At 33.7% G+C, this 21,138-nt stretch overlaps 1 protein-coding gene across 10 annotated transcripts in view; it reads right to left on the bottom strand.

Moving 5' to 3' along the window:
- The window catches only part of PHKB (phosphorylase kinase regulatory subunit beta), a 203,830-nt gene that overhangs the window by 146,984 nt on the left and 35,708 nt on the right, over positions 1 to 21,138 (bottom strand). For 9 of the 10 annotated variants that reach the window (XM_081507930.1, XM_081507929.1, XM_081507932.1 and 6 more), the window contains 4 exons: positions 18,304 to 18,442; positions 13,065 to 13,164; positions 8,053 to 8,160; positions 5,261 to 5,341 (listed from right to left, as the gene is read on the bottom strand). In XM_081507930.1, coding sequence (XP_081364056.1) covers positions 5,261 to 5,341; positions 8,053 to 8,160; positions 13,065 to 13,164; positions 18,304 to 18,442 — 428 coding nt within the window. Of the gene's footprint in view, positions 1 to 5,260; positions 5,342 to 8,052; positions 8,190 to 13,005; positions 13,165 to 18,303; positions 18,443 to 21,138 lie in introns of all 10 variants that reach the window. The other variant, XM_081507936.1, reaches the window with a different exon arrangement.

The following is a 21,138-nucleotide window of genomic DNA, read 5'->3' on the forward strand; positions in this document are numbered from 1 at the left end:
CCTGATGCTGGAAAAGATTGAAGGCAGGAGGAGAAGGGGACAACAGAGGATGAGATGGTTGGATGGCATCACTGACTCTATGGACATGAGTTTGATTAAGATCCAGGAGTTGGTGATGGACATGGAAGCCTGGCATGCTGCAGTCCATGGGGTTGCAAAGAGTTGGACACGACTGAGCAGCTGAACTGAACTGAAAGCAGTCAAAGTATAAATTTGAGTAGACTCTGAAGTTGTTGTCCTTTCTAAAGTAGCCACTAAAAATAATATAACAACTGGTATAACAACAAATTCAATAAATCAAAAAAAAAATGGAAGAAGGAAAAAAGGGTACAAAGAATAGATAAGGACAATAACAAACAGAAAGACAAAAGACTTAAACCAAGATATATCAATAATTACATTAAATGTATATGAAATAAGTACTCCAATTAAAAGAAAAAGTTTGCCAGACTAGATTTAAAAAATAATAACTATATGATGCTTACAAAAGATACCAGATACAAATAAGAACACAGTTTTAAAATAAATGAAAGTTTTAGAAATGCCATACAAACACTAATGAAAAGAAACTGGTCTCTCAAGATAAATTTTAACAAAGAAATTTAATAGGAGTTAAAATGGGGCATTTCCAACTAAAAAGTACAACAATCTCAAACCATGTGCCTGTAATTTTATAAAAACAAATACACATACATGTGTGTGTATGTATTTATACATACATATAAATGCACACATACATATTCAGGTACAAGTACACACACATACATACATACTAATAAATAAGAAATTTACAGAACGAGAAACATAAATTCACAATAATGTTTGCAAACTTAATGAACATATCAGACAAAAAACGTACAACATGTAAAAGATGAGATGAGCATAACGCAATTTACCTAAGAAATGTATAAAGCAATTTAAACCTAATAGCATTTTTGCCATCTTTCTATTACACATTAACCAATAATTACCATAGCTTGCATAACTTATTTCCTTATTTAATCCAGGTATTTGTTCAATAGCTCTTTTTCAGAAAAGCCTGTCCTGATAACTCTACTTAAAACAGTTTTATAGTTTTATTTTCTGTTTTCCCCCTAACATACTCAAAAACATTATGCATCACTTCTGGACATTATAGCCTATATTTAAATATTTATTAATTCTGTTTTCCTATTATAATATGAATTTCATGGCATTATAGACTAATATCTTTTTTCACTGCTATATTCTATTTGGTCTATTTTAGAAACTCAATAAATATTTGCCAAATAAGCATGGTTCATGCAAGAATGCATGACTGAGTAAACATGCAAAACATGAATAAATAGGCAAACTCTGAGTCAGCCTGGTTGCCCTCAATACTTGAACATGAAGATGTCACATGACATTGTCACTCATATCTGTACAGAATAAGAAGAGATAGAACACTATCAATAGAATGAATGGACTCTGGTGCCAGACCACACAGTTTAAATCCCAGTGCTGTCAATGACTATTTGCATGACTCTGGACAAGTTACTTCTTGACTCTCCATTATTTTCATTATTTGTGAAATGAAGATAATAACTATATCAAGTTGATAGTTTTGTAAAGATTAAAATTTTATATGTGCAAAGCACTTTGAACAATGATAGCACATAATAAATGCTATTATGTTAAGTGTTATGTTATTATGTTAAGAGCTAGCTAGTACTATTATCATTATTATTGCTTCCTATAAATTTGAGAAACAAGAATGATACCTTTTTATTCTTAGAGGAAAACATCCATAAATAGTTTTGAGTAACCTATTCATTTTTGTGTGTACATTGTGGAAAAGCAGGAACTAAGAATACCTGGTAACACCTCAATAATGATAGAGATTTATTCTAACTATTAAAAGACAGAAACCCCTCAAGTTCAGCTTGAAAACCATTTTACATCAAAAGATAATCTGTAACACAAAAGTATCCATGCAATAAATAGAAGCAAAAAAAAAAAAAAAGGTCTGCTAGTATTTTAAGGAGAAAACATGCAAACAAAGCAAAAGTCAAAACTCACTAAATAATAAGTTAAAAAGTCAAAACTCACTAAATAATAAGTTAAAAACCTATCTTTAAAATTAAAGTCTCAGTATATAAGAGAAAAAATCATATCTTAAAATATCTAACAAAGGTCACCTAGAAACCATTGCTTAGTATGCTGGCTCCCAATCATACCCAATGCCTACTATTTATGCCCTGTGCAGTCCCCTCTCACACTGATTTAAGACTGACCAATGTAATAGAGGATACTGTAAAATGATGAAGGGTGACTTCTGAGACTAGGTTGTAAAAAAAGCACTGTACTTCCATCTTGCTCTTTGGGATCACTTTCTCTGAAAAAAGCCACCTGACATATAGTAAAGGCACTCAAGCAGCTCTATGGAGAGGCCTCTTGCCCACAACCATGTGAGTGAACCATCCTAGGGCCCTCTAGGCTCAGTAAAGCCTTCAGTTAACTGTAAATCTGGCTGATTATTTGAATCCAACTTATGAGAGGCTCCATGTCAGCAACACCCTGGTTAGTTTCTCCTGAATTCCTGAGTCACTGAAACTATGAGATAATAAATGTTTGCTCTTTTAAGCCACTAAGCTCTGAGACAATTTGTTATTCAGAAACAGGTAGTTTATACAGCAAGAAATTAATTCCACACGTCATCCAATCTAAAAACATTTGAAAAGATCTTCTGGGTTTTGATGGTAAAAGGCATCTTTGCAAACTAAAAAGTAAATGGCACATGATACACAGTTGGCAAAAAAGACTTTTCCAGGTTTCATGTTGAACAGACACCTACAGATTTGTATAGTATTTTTATGTAGAAGGATTACAACCTACACTTCCACCAAAGAGCTAAAGAAATAATCATCTGACCATTCTTGAAAAAACAAGGCTTCAAACATATTTAACTAAAGGAACTGGAGTTCACAGGATCATTCGACAAATTTCCATCAGTACAACTGGTTCTATGACCACTCCAAGTGTTATCCCCAGTTAATGCTATTTCCACTTAAATTCTAAGCTTGTAGAAAAATGTTTGAGGTTACTGTTTTCAAAACTGACACGATACTGTGACTTGTGACCAATCATTAAAGCACACTAAAATTAGAGTCGTATAACAGCATAATACTAGAAAAGGGACATTAAAATCCATACAGGCATTTTTTCATCTCCATTTATAATGATTTAGTAGATATAATCTAACACACAACATACTATTAACATTTTTTAATAGTTTAATAAAAAATAAGAGCAAATCCAAAATGTGAAAGGAAAGACAACATTTCACGCTTTGTAAATCTTTACTTTCAAAGTGTTCTTTAAGACTTAATAGTTTTGGGGTCATTAAAGCCTAAAAGGTCCCTTTTTTTATTGAACAATTATGAATCTTTTCATGTAATGAAGCCTTTCCACAAAAAGGAAGGAAAAATTAAACACTAAGTAAAATCTCATATTTTTGCAGTCCTGAATATTCATTGGAAGGACTGATGCTGAAGCTGAAACTCCAATACTTTGGCTACCTGATGTGAAGAACTGACTTCTTGGAAAAGACACTGATGCTGGGAAAGATTGAAGGCAGAGGGGACAAGAGAGGATGAGATGGTTGGATGGCATCACTGACTCGATGGACATGAGTTTGAGTAAGCTCCGGAAGTTGGTGATGGACAGGGAACCCTAGCATGCTGCAGTCCTAGGCGTCACAAAGAGTTGAACATGACTGAGTGAGTGAACTGAACTGAAATGATGGGGGTATGTGAGGTTCTTTAATGTTACATAAAGTAAGTTTCTCGGGAGCCATTCTGAATGATACAGTTCTTGCTTATTTTAATCTTCTCTTAGGTTATTTATGGAGTACGTCATAGAACATAACACAGAATACCATGTGGTAGTTCATTACTTTGCCCCCTCCAACAGATATAAATGAGTTCTCTCTATTAATAAACAGAAGGACTGACTTAGGTGAACTTTGTATGTAGTTAATATACATATAAGATTGGTCTGATTCCCAACCCTTCCCTTACCCAAAATATTTGAGCACCACTATTTCACAACTCTATAAAAACTGAGAACTAGTTGGATGAAATGAAAACATGTAGTTTTTTGATAAATAAAACAGAAGAAACCATAAGTAGTTACTGTTATTTATTATTATTATTGCTTCTTTATTATTTAGCTATATTTCTAAATAGGTTTTACTTATGTGTATTAAAAAGGCACAATGGATGTATATGATTATGAACTACTGGAGGGCAGGGCTACATGTACCAATTTCATAGGACCCTGAGTGCAGCCCAGTGATGACTTTACTGTTTAGTATGATAAATTGTTCTCCATGCATGGATCTTAGGAAAAAATAATAAGTAATATATAACTATATAATATATCCACTCTTTGATAGAATTCTCACTGTATATCCTGGTGGTTTAATTGCTAAGTGGTGTCCGATTCTTTGTGACCCCATGGACTATAGTCCGCCAGGCTCCTCTGTCCATGGGATTTCCCATGCAAGAATATTGGAGTGGGTGGCTATTTCTTTCTTCAGAGGATCTTCCTGACCCAGAGATCAAATCCACCTCTCCTGCATTGCAGGCAGACTCTTTACCATTGTGCCACCAGGGATGCCCTTCTCACTGTATTTACCATCTCAATAATAATAGCTTTTTACTTCAACTGTGACACAACTCAAAATATGTTAGCATATGGGTCTGTCTGTATGTTTGTTCAGGCATTAGAGCCTATGAAAAATTTCTCAACTTTGTGATCCAGTTATTTCCAAATTTCCTAATAATAATAAGAACATGATACTTATCTTTTGAAAAAAGAACTCTCCTGAAGTCACACAAAAATAACAAAACATGATAAATGAATTTTTACTGTTAAAAGGATGGGTTACAAAAAGCAACAAAAGAAAAGAAGACAATAATTCTGAGAAAATCTGGAAAGGCTTTTATTTTTATAGTTACTAAAATTTCTGAAAGTTACAAGGTTTTATTTCAGAATACCTGAAATGTAGCCTTCATAGGAGTAGAGTTTTACAACTGTTACATATTTTGTTTATTTTTAAAGTGCTTTGCATTGATAATATAAAGACTTTTTAGCTGAGCATTCAAAATCCCTTATCTGACTATATGAATTTAAGAGTAACCCAATTTACACAATTAAAAATAAGTTTTAAAAAGTAAAAGAAAAAAGGCATTCTCAGAGATGAAATTTAGTACTACAGAATTTGGGAAAATCATACCTCATCAGTGTTGTAGATAATCTGGAGTCCTGAGGAAATCATTTCCACAAGGTAAAGGAGATAGAGGGACACTGCATTTATCTGAAAACCAACAAACACTACAATAGATTAAAGAAAACAACAAAAATACTATGTTACAAAGTTAAACACAAAAGCTAAAATTACAAATCATTTGCTCTTAGTCGTAGCATATAGAACTGTTTTCTTTCCTATGAAAAATAAAGGAGCTGTGGATTTAGTTCATAATAAAATCTCAGCTCTGTATATAAAACTCTAAAATCCTCAAATTCACCGTGATGGTTATTAACAGCTGATTTTGGGTATTTTTGTGACATTTGCTTTCTAAGATTTATTTTGAAACTGTAGATTTAAGTACTTCTACTTTGAAATAGTTTTGTCCCTTGGGCAGCTACGTAATGTGAATCCAATTCAAGTGTGGGTAAATGAAAAAATTATTGGGCAGTAAGACATTAGGACTATGCCACCATAAATAATAGGCAGCACATCCTGTATTCAGAGAATACAGAACTTATATAAGCAACTGTAGGAACATATTAATCAAACATTTAAAATATATTTATGAAAAAAGTATTCTAAAAATGAGGCTTTCTTTTTCTTTTAGTTTATTAGTCTATTAAAGATAAACATTATATGCTCTAAACAAAACAAACAAAAGAAGACAATAATGTCCCCTTTAACCAAAAGTAAAGATTCTCATAGAATTCTGAATGGGCTATATACATTTTCTCGAGAAAATAAGCAGTGAAAGATAAATAGCACAACGTGGACAAACCTCGAAAACATTACACTAAAAGAAAGAAATCAGTCACATTAGACCACATGCTATATGATTCCATTTATATGAAATGTACAAAATAGGTTTGTTCATACAGACAGAAAGTAGACTGGTAATTGCCTAGAGTGGGGGTCTTTGAAGGAGATGAGGAGTGACTGCTAACAGGTACTGGGGTGACGAAGATGTTCTGCAATGTCGACTGAACAACCTTGTGAATATGTTAAAGAGCTGTATACTTTACATAGGCAAATTGTATATTATGTGAATTATATCTCAATAAAGTTAACCAATAAACAAATAAATGAGAAGCAGTGAAAAATTTTCATTCAGCCAGGAAACAGTTAACTTGAGGTAAAAACAAAGAGGAGGTAAGATATAATTTTCTTATCATATAATTCTAACCCAGAAGATTATTATCCACTAACAGCCTTGGTGCCCTGTGCCTTCGTTGACTCTCCTCCAATCCTTTCTGAGTAACGGACAGAAAGTTGGGGCAGAAAATTATTTGTGTCCTAGATGTCTTGGACAAAGCAGTGTGTGCCACCAGGGCCTGCCAGTGAGGTAACTCTCTCAGGAATCAGGACTATCCTGAATGCCTCGACTTCCCAGCACTCAAAGTCCAGTAGGTCTCAGGGTCTTGTCAAGGTCCAAGTGGGCCACATAAAAAGGTGGGAGGATTCTAGTTTAAGGTGTTTTATAATAGATCAACATTAACTCTTGAGTGACTTTTCTCAGAACACAGTAAGCAAGAGCTTCATCCTATTGGGTCACCCAAATATTCTCATAGAGCACTGACACTGGCCTGTCAGAAATGATCTCAAAGAAATTTCATTTCCATTGACAGCCAACTACAGCAATATCTCAAAGAGCTCTCTGCTGTGATTTTTAGGAGGCTTCTGTGAGAAAATATCAGTAAGTGGCAAAATGTATGGGACGACCAAATAACAGGTTGACCAGCATTTATTTGAAACCTACTATGTGCTAGGCACTAAGTTTAAATTCTGAGATACAAAAATAAATGAATCATTATCTTCTAAAAACCCTATGTCAAATAGTAATCATATCTGTGAAAGGTACAGAAAACCTAATTATTTGAAAAATTATGAGACAGCTGAGCAACTACATATGTAACATTAAATCTCCACAGAACTGGTTACAAATAACTATTAAGAGTTTCTGCTGCATAGAAATGGGGACACTGAAATTTCTGTGTTTGGAGGAGTCATTCTAAAGTAAGACGTTTCAGATCTCTAGAGAGAAAGGAACTATAAAAAGGAGATACTCATATTTTAGTAAGGAATATATGAATAGTAAGTATACTATTCTAAAGATAACAGAACCAAATGATGAAGAGGAAGAAAATCCATTAAAGATAAATAGCATATATAATACTTGTATACTAGAAACAAGGCAAAGGGGTACACAGATGTGAGAGAAAAAATGAAAACAAAATATGAAGCTTTAACAGTGTATTCTTAGCACATAAAATTTATATATAAAATTTAATATAATATAAAACTTAAAGAACCCATAAATGCCTTTTGGAATTATCATTTTAGTGGTACGTTTTTAGCATCATTGAAGGCTGATTTATTAAAAATGGACTGTCACGTAACACAAACTTCTGACTTGCTGCTATATTACTGCCAGTTGTCTTTTATTCCCTAGTTCCTAATGTTGAAATTCCTCTAAATTTGATAATGAGCACAAGCTTTTGTCACTGAAAGAGCTGTAGGATGCCTTCTTCTAGATAGTAGAATTATAATCCCTCCAGCTGCCCTTTTTGCTTTTGGACCAAAAACGCAATAATACTTAATGTTCAATCACAATAACTAATTCAGTTCCACTGGGATTTCTTCATTTCATGGTTGATTCTCTACTTCCATTTTGAACAATTCAAGTTTTAAAAAATGAAAATCTAATTTTTAAAAAATGTAAAATATTCTATGATATAGAGTAAAAATGCAGAAGAAAATGTGTAGTCTTCTCTTTTTACCTGAAGATGACCATACTCCTCATAGGAGAGGATCTCATCTCCTGTATGTACATTGAAAACAGAGTGAAGACATGTTTTTGGCCGTGGATCCTGCTTAAATTGCTGGACCTGGAATAAAATATAAAATTTAAATGATGCTACTAATTCACATTCTCATCCAAAATCAGAGATTATATATTTTTCAAGAGACTTTTTAATGGGGAAAGCTACAGCTTATAGACAGAGGATAGAACAAAGCAGAATGTTACTTTTTCTAAAGAAACAAACTCATGATTATTAATGTAATAGAGTTAACATGACTGTTAAATACTTAACTGATACTTCACAAACAACTGAAGTGTAATAGGAAGCTTGTTAATTTATTAGCATTGGGTTTTGTAATGTTTTGCATCTTACTTTAGAGTCAAATAATGGTTTCTTCTATGGGACTGGATTTCAGAGACTGTATCCCACTGTACTGCTATTTGGAAATGCTTACATGACACTCAGTGAAAGAGTGCTTCAGGCCACATTCTAATTCAATAAGTTTTCAAAACGCCAAATGCTTTTTCTTTCTCCAAGGATCACAAATTGTAACCATGCTCCTGTCAACATGTTTTCATTTCTTTCACCACATATACTCTCATTACTAAGGCACCAATTCTAAGAGAATATAGGCCATATTTTTACTTATTAACTCAACATAAAATTTAATCATTTTAGAATACTAATTAAGTATTAAATGACAAAAAGAGACAAACTCCAAGGACAAGCAGATATTAATTCAATTTTGCAAACATCTGCTAATAAAGTTAATATGCCAAGTATGTCTACTACTAGTTCCCTGGAAGTACAAGATGAATAGGGACAGAGAATGAATAGAATTACACATAGTTCTAGGTAAAAGCAATAACTTTCTTCTCTCTTTGAAAAGACATAAATGATGATAGTATCTGAGTATTCATGATCTCGCCTTGTTTCACGTGGCTAAGGAAACACATAGAACCATACTCTCTTTTCCATCTTCAAATTTCTTCTCATCCTTAAAGTCTTATCTTAAAAAGATCTTCTTTAATAAAGTCCCTTCTGAACCCCAACTAAAATTTCTTCCTCTGGACTCCCATATCAGGTGCTTATCCCTTATTTATTTCTCCAGTGTTTTGTTTTTATTAGTTTTCTCTATCTCCTACCATCTTTCAAGCTTTGAGAAGTTATACTCTCCAATATGGTAGCCACTAGCTATATGTGACAAATTAAATTCAGTTCAGTTCAGTTCATTTGCTCAGTCACATCCAACTCTTTGAGACCCCATGGACTATAGTATGCCAGGCATCCCTGTCCTTCACCAACTCCTAGAGCTTGCTCAAACTCATGTCCATTGAGTCGGTGATGCCATCCAACCATCTCATCCTCTGTCATCCCCTTCTCCTCCCACCTTCAATGTTTCCCAGCATCTGGGTCTTTTCCAATGAGTCAGTTTTTCACATCAGGTGGCCAAAGTATCAGAGTTTCAGCTTCAGCATCAGTCCTTCCATTGAATATCCAGGACTGATTTTCTTTAGGATTGACTGGTTTGATCTCCTTGCTGTCCAAGGAACTCAGGATTCTTCTCCAACACCACAGTTCAAAAGCATCAGTTTTTCAGCACTCAGCTTTGTTTATGGTTCAAATCTCACATCTATACTTGAATACTGGAAAAATCATAGCTTTGACTATACAGACAATTATATAAAATTTAGAAATTTAAATTTTCAGTCACAATGGCCCCATATCAAGTGCTCAAAAGCCACATGTGACTAGTGGTTTCTGTACTGTTCAATACAGTAACAGAGAACATTTAGATCATCACAGAAAATTTGACAGTGCTGTACTAGAGGGCTAACACACCTTTCCACTCCGCCAAGAGCCCTGCATAAACACATATGTTATGTTATGCATGCATGTTCACATGTGGCCAACTCTGTTGGACCCTATGGACTGCAGCCCACCAGGCTCCTGTGTCTGTGGGATTTTCCAGTTAAGAATACTGAATTGTGTTGCCATTTTCTACTCCAGGGGACGTTCCTGACCCAGTGATCGAACCCACAGCTCCTGTAACTACTGCATTGGCTGGTGTTCACTTTTATCACTGAGCTACCTGCAAGCCCTCCCTCAGGTTGAAATCAACAAAATTAAACCCAGGAACTATCAGCAGATAATCAGAAATGAGGGTAAAGGTATGGTTATACACAGTCCATCTATGTAGTGACCAAGCTATCCAGTGTTAACTCAGAAAAGGTGAGACAGCTACCCCATATCAGTGTCTGAAACTGCTGGTAACAGTCTCAGGCTACACAAATATAGAAATCAATGTGGTCATTACTTTCACAGTACCATGACTATTATCTCAAAGCACTGTACATTTTCCTGGGCTCTTAACACAAAAGTGTGGTTAAATTAAAACAAAATATACTTTCCCCACTTGATAAGTATCTAAATGGATAAGGTTTTATTAGTTTAATAAAGTGATTCCTGCAGTTGACAAAGCAGTGTTTGTCATTTGTCTTCAAGACACACAAGTACCCAGCATGAGAATTTATATTCAATGATTGTGCCAGAGGAAAGGCAACTATTAAATGATCAAAGATGATCAAACGGTGAATTATATAATTATGCTTTGAGTCTTAAAGCTGTAAAAAGACAATTTAAAATTTCAGAGAAAAAAAGATCCAAATTCAATAAGCTTTGAAAATTAATGAAGCATATTGTATACAAAATATAGACAAAAAGTACTCTTGAGAGCAGCCAAAATCAAGAGGATATTAATTAGTATTGTATGATATCTGGCATATGGCAAGTAAAAATAAAGAATTATTTATTGAAGTAAGAATTTCTAGATTAAAAGAAATCTAGAATAATGTTTTTTCCTTCTTGAATTTTATTTAGACTTTTCCTCAAAATTTTTATCATTGTGAATAAGCAAGTTTATCATTCAGGAAAAGGTATTGAGTATTTTGTCATCCATTCTTAATTTATAGACTTAAAATATACACCGAGGTAGGAAAATCATCTCTTAAGGGAATCCAGGAAGAATAAATTTTATAAAAATTTAATGATTTCTCATGAATTAGAAAGTACTTAGGTAGCATTTTCAACAAATAAATTTTTTAAACAGACAATTAGGGACAGCAACATTCCTAGCCCACTGTAAAGCAGATCCCTATTCTCTGAACTATGAACTGTGATTGAATTGATTTTGAAATCTGAATGCTCCTCTTTAAGAAGTATTAATAAAAATAGGTATATGAACACCTAGAGGTAAAAAATAACTAATGTTAGTAAGTAGAAATTAATACAAGCAGAAAGACAATAATAGAAATTAGATTGTTCTATATTCTTCAAATCAAGGAAAACTATTCACTCAAATAAATTAAAACATTCCATTTAGGTAGTATTATTAGAAAATATATCAGGAAGCATGCTTTACAATGAGAAGCAAAAAATTTTCACTAAGTCATGATTTTACTTCAGAAGATGAGCTTTAAGGTCAAACAGCACATGAATATTACAAATATGTTTTACTTTAGTTTTAAGGGAGGGCCAAAAGAGAAAATTACACATTTAAATGTATGGTAACAATGTGATCTGTACCTTCTTACAACTCACGTGAGGCAAAAAATGATAATCCTTTGTAATTTAAGGAATTCAAAGACAGCTTAAATTATATTCAAGTTGTATTCAAAAGAATATCATACTATGAATACTTGTTATCAAAGTTGAATAATATTTAGAAAAGGACATTAACAAGATTAAACAAGTCACAAAGAAAAAAATTTATGGTACATCATTTTCTTCCTTTTGATAAACAATTATAACTTAAGTATGTCAACTTGGTTAGCAAGCACATGAAATTCATGGCTCACACAATGTTTCCTTGAGAGAAAAGTTAATTTATACACATTAAGCATTCATGAAATGATAAATGTGAAACAAATAGTAAACTTCTAACACTTAGGAAAAAAAACTTTAATCACAATTACTTCAGTATGTTATACAAATTTAATTCAAATATTAAATGTCAATATGATATATTACTTTATTTCAAGCATTGAAAAGCCTTTATAATAATGATTTATAAAGTCAAATCTCAGTAGACAAATTACAGGTTTTTCATATTTCTGTATTATCAACTTGTGAATAAATTTACTTTCTGCAAACTAATTTTTTTTGTTGCCATATTTTGGTGACATAATATACAGGTTTTGTGTTTTTTTTTTGCATTTTTGACTTCAGGTCAGGTCTTAAAAAATGTGCTTCACAAAAACTTAATATAATATCCATATGATAAAGATACAAAAAATATTAAGTGATCAAAATTGCCTGCATTAATTACTAAAGTGCATCTTTACTAATAAATCATCAAACCTGGGAGTGGTCGTTGAGGAATCATGACGTAAATTTATTAACATGTACTACAATATATTAGGACCTGGAAACACAGAGATGTAGGTAAGCAGGGGGAATATCACATTATATTTGTATAGAGCTTTATAATTTAAAAAGTTTCATTATGTACATTGTTTAATTTCCAAAATAATCCTGTCAAGTCTGCTGTTTTCTAAGCCTTTAATTCGTGCCCTCTTTATATATAAATGAATGAATTATTATATTTCTAAACTGAAGTTCAGTTAGAGTAATGACATATACAAAAGGAATTTTGAAATGGATTTTCTTATTTAATACAATATTGGTTATAATTATGCATATCATGAGGTTCTAGAGAAACTATTTATCTGAGCAAACACCAGATGCAAAATACAAATTCAAGCTCAAATAACAGTTTCCAGTCAATCTTGCTTGAGGTATTTCTTCAATTTCAGTATTTCAAAACCCTGGGCTGGGAAGGCAGAGCTGTTCTAATCTATCCAGACTGCCTCAGGACGTGGCTTTACCTTTTGAAAGTACATCCTTCTTCAGAAGATGCTATTGCTATACTGGTTAAATTAATCCCTCAGAACGATGTGAGAATTTCAGTCCATACTACAGTGTTTTACCTTATCGGCCTGACGCATGTAGCAGTAGAGAATTCCTCTCATACATTTTATAGCCGAGTGCTCCAGCTCATGGGTCCTTCCCTTGTCATCATCAATGCGCCTGGGTGAGAGAGATAACTCATGAAACAAATTGGAAATACATTTGGAAAGGAAGCAGAGCTTTTGATAATTAAGTATTTAACTATCTGGCTAATCCTATGTTCTGGTGACAACTACTAATTCTGTAACAGTGAAACTCCATTTTCCCAGCAGATGTAGAAATGCTTAAAAAAAAAATCTCATGATGAAATTATGCAAATTTCCCCTTGTCTTAAGGAAGTAAGTCAATTGTGTTAAAAATAGTGTATAATATCTTCAACACTGACTTGGCTGAAACTTTAAAGGATATTTCAATATTAGAAAAATCTACCAATGGATTTTTTAAATTCACCATTTACAGAGCACAGGCAATTTTAAATACCAATCCCTTTAGGTTATGCGATGATCACTTGGATCCAAAAAAGTGTAGATTAAGGTAGGCCCATGTCTTCTTTCCTCTGCTATGTGTTTAATAATGCCACAATAGGGACTTCAGTCACCAAGGCCTTCAAACAAAAATGCATTCAGGATGATGTATTTTATATTCTCAGGTCTTAGTTTAAAATCAATTGACCACAGTTCACAACTCCTGCTTTTAAAATGAAAAAAAAAACCAAAAAAATCACCACAGCTGACATTTAAATATTAAATTAGGTTAAGATGTTTTTGATCTTTAAGTTCCTTTTTTATTACTGATCAGTGGCGTTCAAAAAAGATGTTACCTACTTTTTAAAAAATAAAAGTAGCTTATTCATTATTTTACTAAATCATAAGTAAAATATCTAGCTATCATCCTCACTTGACAAAAAACACTACCTGTTTCCCATAAAAAGTAAACTATAATTACTTCTTTTTTCAATTACAGATCTCATATACCAGTAGCAGAAAGAACGATGATCATTTTAATATAGTATGGTGAATGTCAATAAAAAGTAAGTTATTTGTCATTAGAACATCATTCTTCTTTTCATATGCAGGCATTAAAGTATAACTAGTATGATTCTGCTCTGTGATCTTTTTTCCCATGATGTCAGAACCAAGTATTAACAGGCAAATTATGGAGTGGATAACACTGGACTTGGCACTGATAAATGAAGGAAACAGCACATTTGGAGTAAAATGAACTCAATGAAATGTTCTGCATATAATTCCCACTTCATAAAAGACAAAGAAATAATTCAGAAAGAAACAAAATCCAATTTTTCTAAAATTACGTTGACTGCAATTTCTCTGCCCCTAATTTCCACAAGCTTTAAACCAAGACTAAAATATCCCACAATAATTTAGCCACAATAAAGAATTCTTCTATTTTAATGACGTTTTTATTTCTCCTTTCCTTAGCAAATAATAGTGGTAACCAGAAGAATGTTTCTTTTCTGACTTAGAAAATGAAAGAACAGTTGCATTTGAGTAAAAACATTTAGGCAACTAGTATATATCTATTTCCTTTCCTAAGATTTAAAATGAACCTTTTCATCCAAGATAATTCCTCTATTTTCTACCAAGAACTGGCAATACTCTCCTTAACAAGCTTTACTGATGTACATTCAAGTTTTAATATGATCTCAATAAAATGTTTAATAAAAAAAAAACAGATAAGTAACTTTAACTGATCACAAGCCATGTGGAGATATTGATTGACTATTTCTATAATATGAAGTCTTAAGTTTATGTCTAAATCAAAACTTAAAAATACATAACTAGTGAAAAACTAAAAGCACTTAAATCCCATCACTGGTGCATTATTTCCCCACAGCCAAGTTCCAAGGAAAATAAAATCAGAATACTGTTTGGTCATGTGACTTGACTGTTTACAAGGACTAAGCTAGGGCCACCTGTTATATTTAACTCCTAAAATAGCAACAAATCTGACACTGAGAGGGAACAGGCCAACTTCTCGCATGAAGTATTCCTCTCTCTCTCTTAGACAGTACTGCAAAGTATCTTACCAATATCTCACCTTGAGTTTTTCTAACATATCACATTTAAACAGTCTAAAGTGCTTTTTCAAGTCAATATTCTTTGAAAAACAACCCTACTCTTCTCAAACATATAAAATAAAGAAAACTAAATTCCGTATTTAAACCCTAATTTAAAGTCATGCTTTTTTTCTAGAAGTTATCTTAGAAAGAACAAAAAATGCAAAAACTCTACATAATACTTTTTAGTATAGCATAAAGTACAGGTTCGGGGCTTCCTAGGTGGCTCAGTGGTAAAGAATCCACTTGCCAATGTAGGAGCTGCAGGAGACACAGCTTCAATCCTTGGATCAGGAAGTTCCCCTAGAGGAGAAAATGGCAACTCACCCCAGTATTCTTGCCAGGATACTCCTATGGACAAAGAAGCCTGGTGGGCTAGAGTCCATGGGGTTATAAAAGAGTTGGACATGACTGAGAAACTGAGCACACATGCAAAGCATAGGTTCAATTTTTCTTTTAAAAGATTTTGTACAATTGACTAGTTTTAGAGACAATTTTAACCTAAATCATGTAAAAGAATATAATTATTTATAAAATAAAATAATTATAATAGTTATAATTATATAACTAAATATAAATTTTAATTATATTAATTATAATTATATTCATACAGAATTATAATGCAATATAGATATAATTATATATAAAGTAATATAAATAGATACATTATAATTATAATTAGATATAATTTTAAACAAAGGTATATTCAGGACTACAACTTGATATGTGTAAAAGACACCTTAAAAAGTAAAACATATTAGTAAGCATTTCTTTCCTCCTCTAAAATAAAACAAAATTACAAAGCGAAACTATAATATTGCATTTAAGAAAAACAAACTATGTCAAAGTGTATTTTGCAAATAAGTTACTTCACTGCCGCTTGCTTTTATCCAATTATTTAATTAAATTAAATCAAACCATGCTCCTAATGTAAATGAAATATAAGTGTGCATAAAATAATTATTTTAAGTCCTCAGTACACATGTACATATATACACATTCAAACAGAACTGAAGTTTCAAAAGATTGTTTACATGACTGATTGAAAACTAATGCAATTAGAAAAATCAAACTACTTCCATTTTTAAAAATTAATGACTTCCTATTATGCATTCATTACCAATAAGAGATAGATATAAATCCCTGAAAATATTGACAGCTTAATTTTTGACAAATTTTTCCAAATGTTATCTATACAGTTTCATCAGCATTTATAAGTGAATTCTGGAAACAGAATTCTACTAATTTTACAACATGCGGATTATCTAACCAAATATCACAGCTTAATACTGTGGAATTAAAAAGGGCTTCATCCTAATTCTGTGGTATGTACCCTTGTGTTTCTCCAAACAGAAGACATTTTGTTTGCTAGGAAAACAGAAACTTGTTACCTTAACTAAATAAGATAAATTATCCAGGGAGTCAGTAAATAGATAGTGTCCCCAGCAAAGAAAGAACTTTAAATTCTCTATCAGATTTTTGAAGGCTGCTGGGAAAGGGCCTGTACTCTTGTATTTTTTTAAGCAATTTTCCCTGAACACTTTATTTAGAAAAATTTCAAATCTATACAAAAGCTACACAACTGCTACAATGAATAAAACTCTACTCTTCACATGGATTCAACAGCTGATAAAATTAGCTTGAATTCTTTATCTATAATTTATTCTCTGTACTAATTCTGCACTAACACCATACATATTTCAAAAGTATCCCCTAAAAACAAGGACATTTGCCTACATGACCATAATATTATTATCACACCAAGGAGCTAATAGCATAGACATAGTGTGTAATATCGGAAGAGGCAATGGCAACCCACTCCAGTACTCTTGCCTGGAAAATCCCATGGATGGAGGAGCCTGGTAGGCTGCAGTCCATGGGGTTGCTAAGAGTCGGACACGACTGAGCGACTTCGCTTTAACTTTTCACTTTCCTGAATTGGAGAAGGAAATGGCAACCCACTCCGGTGTTCTTGCCCGGAAAATCCCAGGGACAGGGGAGCCTGGTGGGCTGCCGTCTATGGGGTCGCACAGAGTCGGACATGACTGAAGTGACTTAGCAGCAGCAGTGTCTAATATACACTGTATATCAAATATAATACAATTATCCCCAAAATATACTTTAGTTTTTTTAATGCATGATTCAATCAAGGTTCACACATTGCATTTGATTCTCATAATCTAGCCAGCTTCATACCTATTTTCTAACCTTCTATGATTACATTTTTAAGAGCCCAGGCAAGTTGTCTTATAAGTGGCCACAATCTGGCTTTGTCTAACTTTATTTATGGTAGAGCCATCTACACAGCTTGATAAGAAGTAGATATGGGTGATATGTCACATCAGGAAGTATCTACCTAACATCAGTGAAAGACATCAATGATTTAAGACAGAGTAAAAATATTCATGTTAAGAATACAATCTTCAAATCAGAGGCACATGTATTTACTACCTTTGGAGAATTAATATTCAGAAATATAATTTTTTAATCTAATTTTTTAGTTAAAATGTATCACTATTGCCTACAAGTCAAGACCTACATTGGATGCTATCCATATATATTAATAATGAAATAAAATAAAGAAATAGATATCAATAATGAAAAAAGAGAACTTCTGTATTGTGAAAAGGTTTATTTTTCTTTTACTTTGTAAGAATTTTCTGACTTAGTGATATCCCAATGAAGTGCAGTTAGAAAAACACTAAACTGGGGGAAGGAAGGAGAGGAGTTTTGGTCCTGGCTCTATCATTAACTAGGTGTGTCATTTGGGACAACTCTATTAACTACTCTAGGCTCTAGTTTCATCATCACTCACTATCAATTTCCTCTATGGTCAAAACAAATCAATGAGAATGGGCAATTCATTCTATTAAAGACTAAAGCTGATTTACAAATCTAGAGATGAGAAATGCTGGTCACAAAGTCATAAAATGTTACAATTTATCTAATGTAAACCCTCAGGAAAACTGAAAGGTTTAGAGGCTGAAAAGGAGATGTGAACAACTGTAGGTCACACAGTGACTCAGCAGCAGAGCCAAAAGATAGCTGTCCAGTTTGTCTTGGGCCTACAAAACCCTATTACCCAGTAGAGGCAATATATTATTACTTGCAATAATAATATTAATTAATTATAATTCATTAATTAATAATTATTATTACAAATAGAAGACACACCAGCTTACCTGTATGCAAGAGCCAAAGCCCAGGCACCAGCAGCACAGTACAGACTGTCATGGATCTTGGCCTTCTTATCATCACCACATGTTTTAGTGGGAAAGAGACCTGTGGTTGGACTTTGATACAGCAGCAATGTTGACTTGACTGCAATTGAAGACAAGAAAAAGAATGAATTGTAGTTATCTATTTCCCTTGAGCTGAAGGTCTTAAACTTCTTTGGTTTCCTTATCCCACAATTTTGTTCTTTCTAAACTTAGCTGCAGCATAAAACTTGTGAAAACGTAGAAACAACTCTGGGTAAATAATTCCAGCCTAGGTAGGAAGCCACCCCGCATGAAGGGGTATTTTCATTTTTGAGGAAAGAATTCAGCTAACTGGCAAATAAGAAGTCTTTAGCACATCCCTGTTAATGTCAGTAAGTGTTATAAGGCAATATCAGATACAGAAAAAAAAAAAAGAGTAGCCAAAAAACTAAGTATACTCTCAAAAATCAGTTCAATAGGGAAAAATTAAGCAAACATGTAACAAAGAGTTGTACACATTTGCTAAATCCAAAGATAACTCATTTCTAAAGAGGCCAGAATCTTGGTTTTCATAGATGACTAATTTGCACCTGGCCTTCAGAGCAATGTGTTCATCTTATATATTGTACAGGTCAGAGATATGTTTAACATTTCAAAATTGAATTGCATCCTCATATGACATGAAAATAGTAAACAAGTAATTATTTCATGAACATTCCACTTAAGTTAAAGAAGTCTGGAATCAATGTTTTCTTGTCATCCCTCAATCTGCACAGGGATGTTTCCAGGACCTGCCATGCATGCCAAAATTCTCAAAGACTCAAGTCCCTTATCAAAAATGGCTAGTACAGTAGGCCCTCCATATCTGCAGGTTCTGTATCTGCAGATACAGAAAGCAGACTGTATTATTCTTTATAAAAGAGTCCTAAAATAGAAAAACAATCACACTAAAATGACATTTCCTAAAAGTTACTTTATTCCTGTCTAACTATAAATGGATGAGTAATATTTTTCCCTAAAATAAATTAAGTTACTCTAATCTAGACTGTCCAGTTGAGCTTTTTCAAATCCTGAAAGATGATGCTGTGAAAGTGCTGCACTCGATATGCCAGCAAATTTGGAAAACTCAGCAGTGGCCACAGGACTGGAAAAGGTCAGTTTTTGTTCCAATCCCAAAGAAAGGCAATGCCAAAGAATGCTCAAACTACTGCACAATTCTACTCATCTCACATGCTAGTAAAGTAATGCTCAAAATTCTCCAAGCCAGGCTTCACCAATACGTGAACCGTGAACTTCCAGATGTTCAAGTTGGTTTTAGAAAAGGCAGAGGAACCAGAGATCAAATTGCCAATATCTGCTGGATCATTGAAAAAGCAAGAGAGTTCCAGAAAAACATCTATTTCTGCTTTATTGACTATGCCAAAGCCTTTGACTGTATGGATCACAATAAACTGTGGAAAATTCTGAAAGGGATGAGAATACCAGACCATTTGACCTGTCGCTTGAGAAACCTGTATGCAGGTCAGGAAGTAACAGTTCGAACTGGACATGGAACAACAGACTGGTTCCAAATAGGAAAAGGAGTACGTCAAGGCTGTATATTGTCACCCTGCTTATTTAACTGATATGCAGAGTACATCATGAGAAACGCTGGGCTGGAAGAAACACAAGCTGGAATCAAGATTGCCGGGAGAAATATCAATAACCTCAGATATGCAGATGACACCACCCTTATGGCAGAAAGGGAAGAAGACCTAAAGAGCCTCTTGATGAAAGTGAAAGAGGAGAGTGAAAAAGTTGGCTTAAGGCTCAACATTCAGAAAACTAAGATCATGGCATCTGGTCCCATCACTTCATGGGAAATAGATGGGGAAACAGTGGAAACAGTGTCAGACTTTGTTTTTTTGGGCTCCAAAATCACTGCTGATGGTGATTGCAGCCATGAAATTAAAAGATGCTTACTCCTTGCAAGGAAGGTTATGGCCAACCTAGATAGCATATTTAGAAGCAGAGACATTACTTTGCCAACAAAAGTCCATCTAGTCAAGGCTATGGTTTTGCCAGTGGTCATGTATGGATGTGAAGGTTGGACGGTGAAGAAAGCTGAGTGCCACAAATTGATGCTTTTGAAGTGTGGTGTTGGAGAAGACTCTTTTTTTTTTTTTTGGAGAAGACTCTTGAGAGTCCCTTGGACTGCAAGGAGATCCAATCAATCCATCCTAAAGGAGAACAATCCTGGGTGTTCATTGGAAGGACTGATGTTGAAGCTGAAACTCTAATACTTTGGCCACCTCATGTGAAGAGTTGACTCATTGGAAAGGACCTTGATGCTGGGTAGGATTGGGGGTAGGAGGAGAAGGGGACGACAGAGGATGAGATGGCTGGATGGCATCACTGACTCGATAGACATAGGTTTGGGTAGACTCTGGGAGTTGGTGATGGACAGAGAGGCCTGGCATGCTGCGATTCATGGGGTCGCAAAGAGTCAGACACGACTGAGCAACTGAACTGAACTGAACTGAATCTAGACTGGCATATGTCAACTACTTTAGAACAGTTTTTCGAAGGTTTATAGTACTCTGTTCCATCACAGAGATGAAAGAATTAAATTTCTTTTTCTTTTTCTCAGACTAAACTGACAATTATTATCATGTCTTTCAGAATACCCAGGTACTTATTCTTCTTCCCAGAGTAAAAAACTGGTCCTCACACTGCAAAGTAAACAGTTGACAGTTCTTTTAAAAGGCAGTTTAATTTCTTTAGTTAGTTATGGATACAGAGATAAGTGGGTAAGAATCTTCAACACAATAAGCTGAA

The sequence above is a fragment of the Giraffa tippelskirchi genome, chromosome 7 (genome assembly GCF_054371585.1).
Source record: "Giraffa tippelskirchi isolate mGirTip1 chromosome 7, T2T-mGirTip1v1.2.pri, whole genome shotgun sequence".
NCBI lineage: Eukaryota > Metazoa > Chordata > Mammalia > Artiodactyla > Giraffidae > Giraffa > Giraffa tippelskirchi.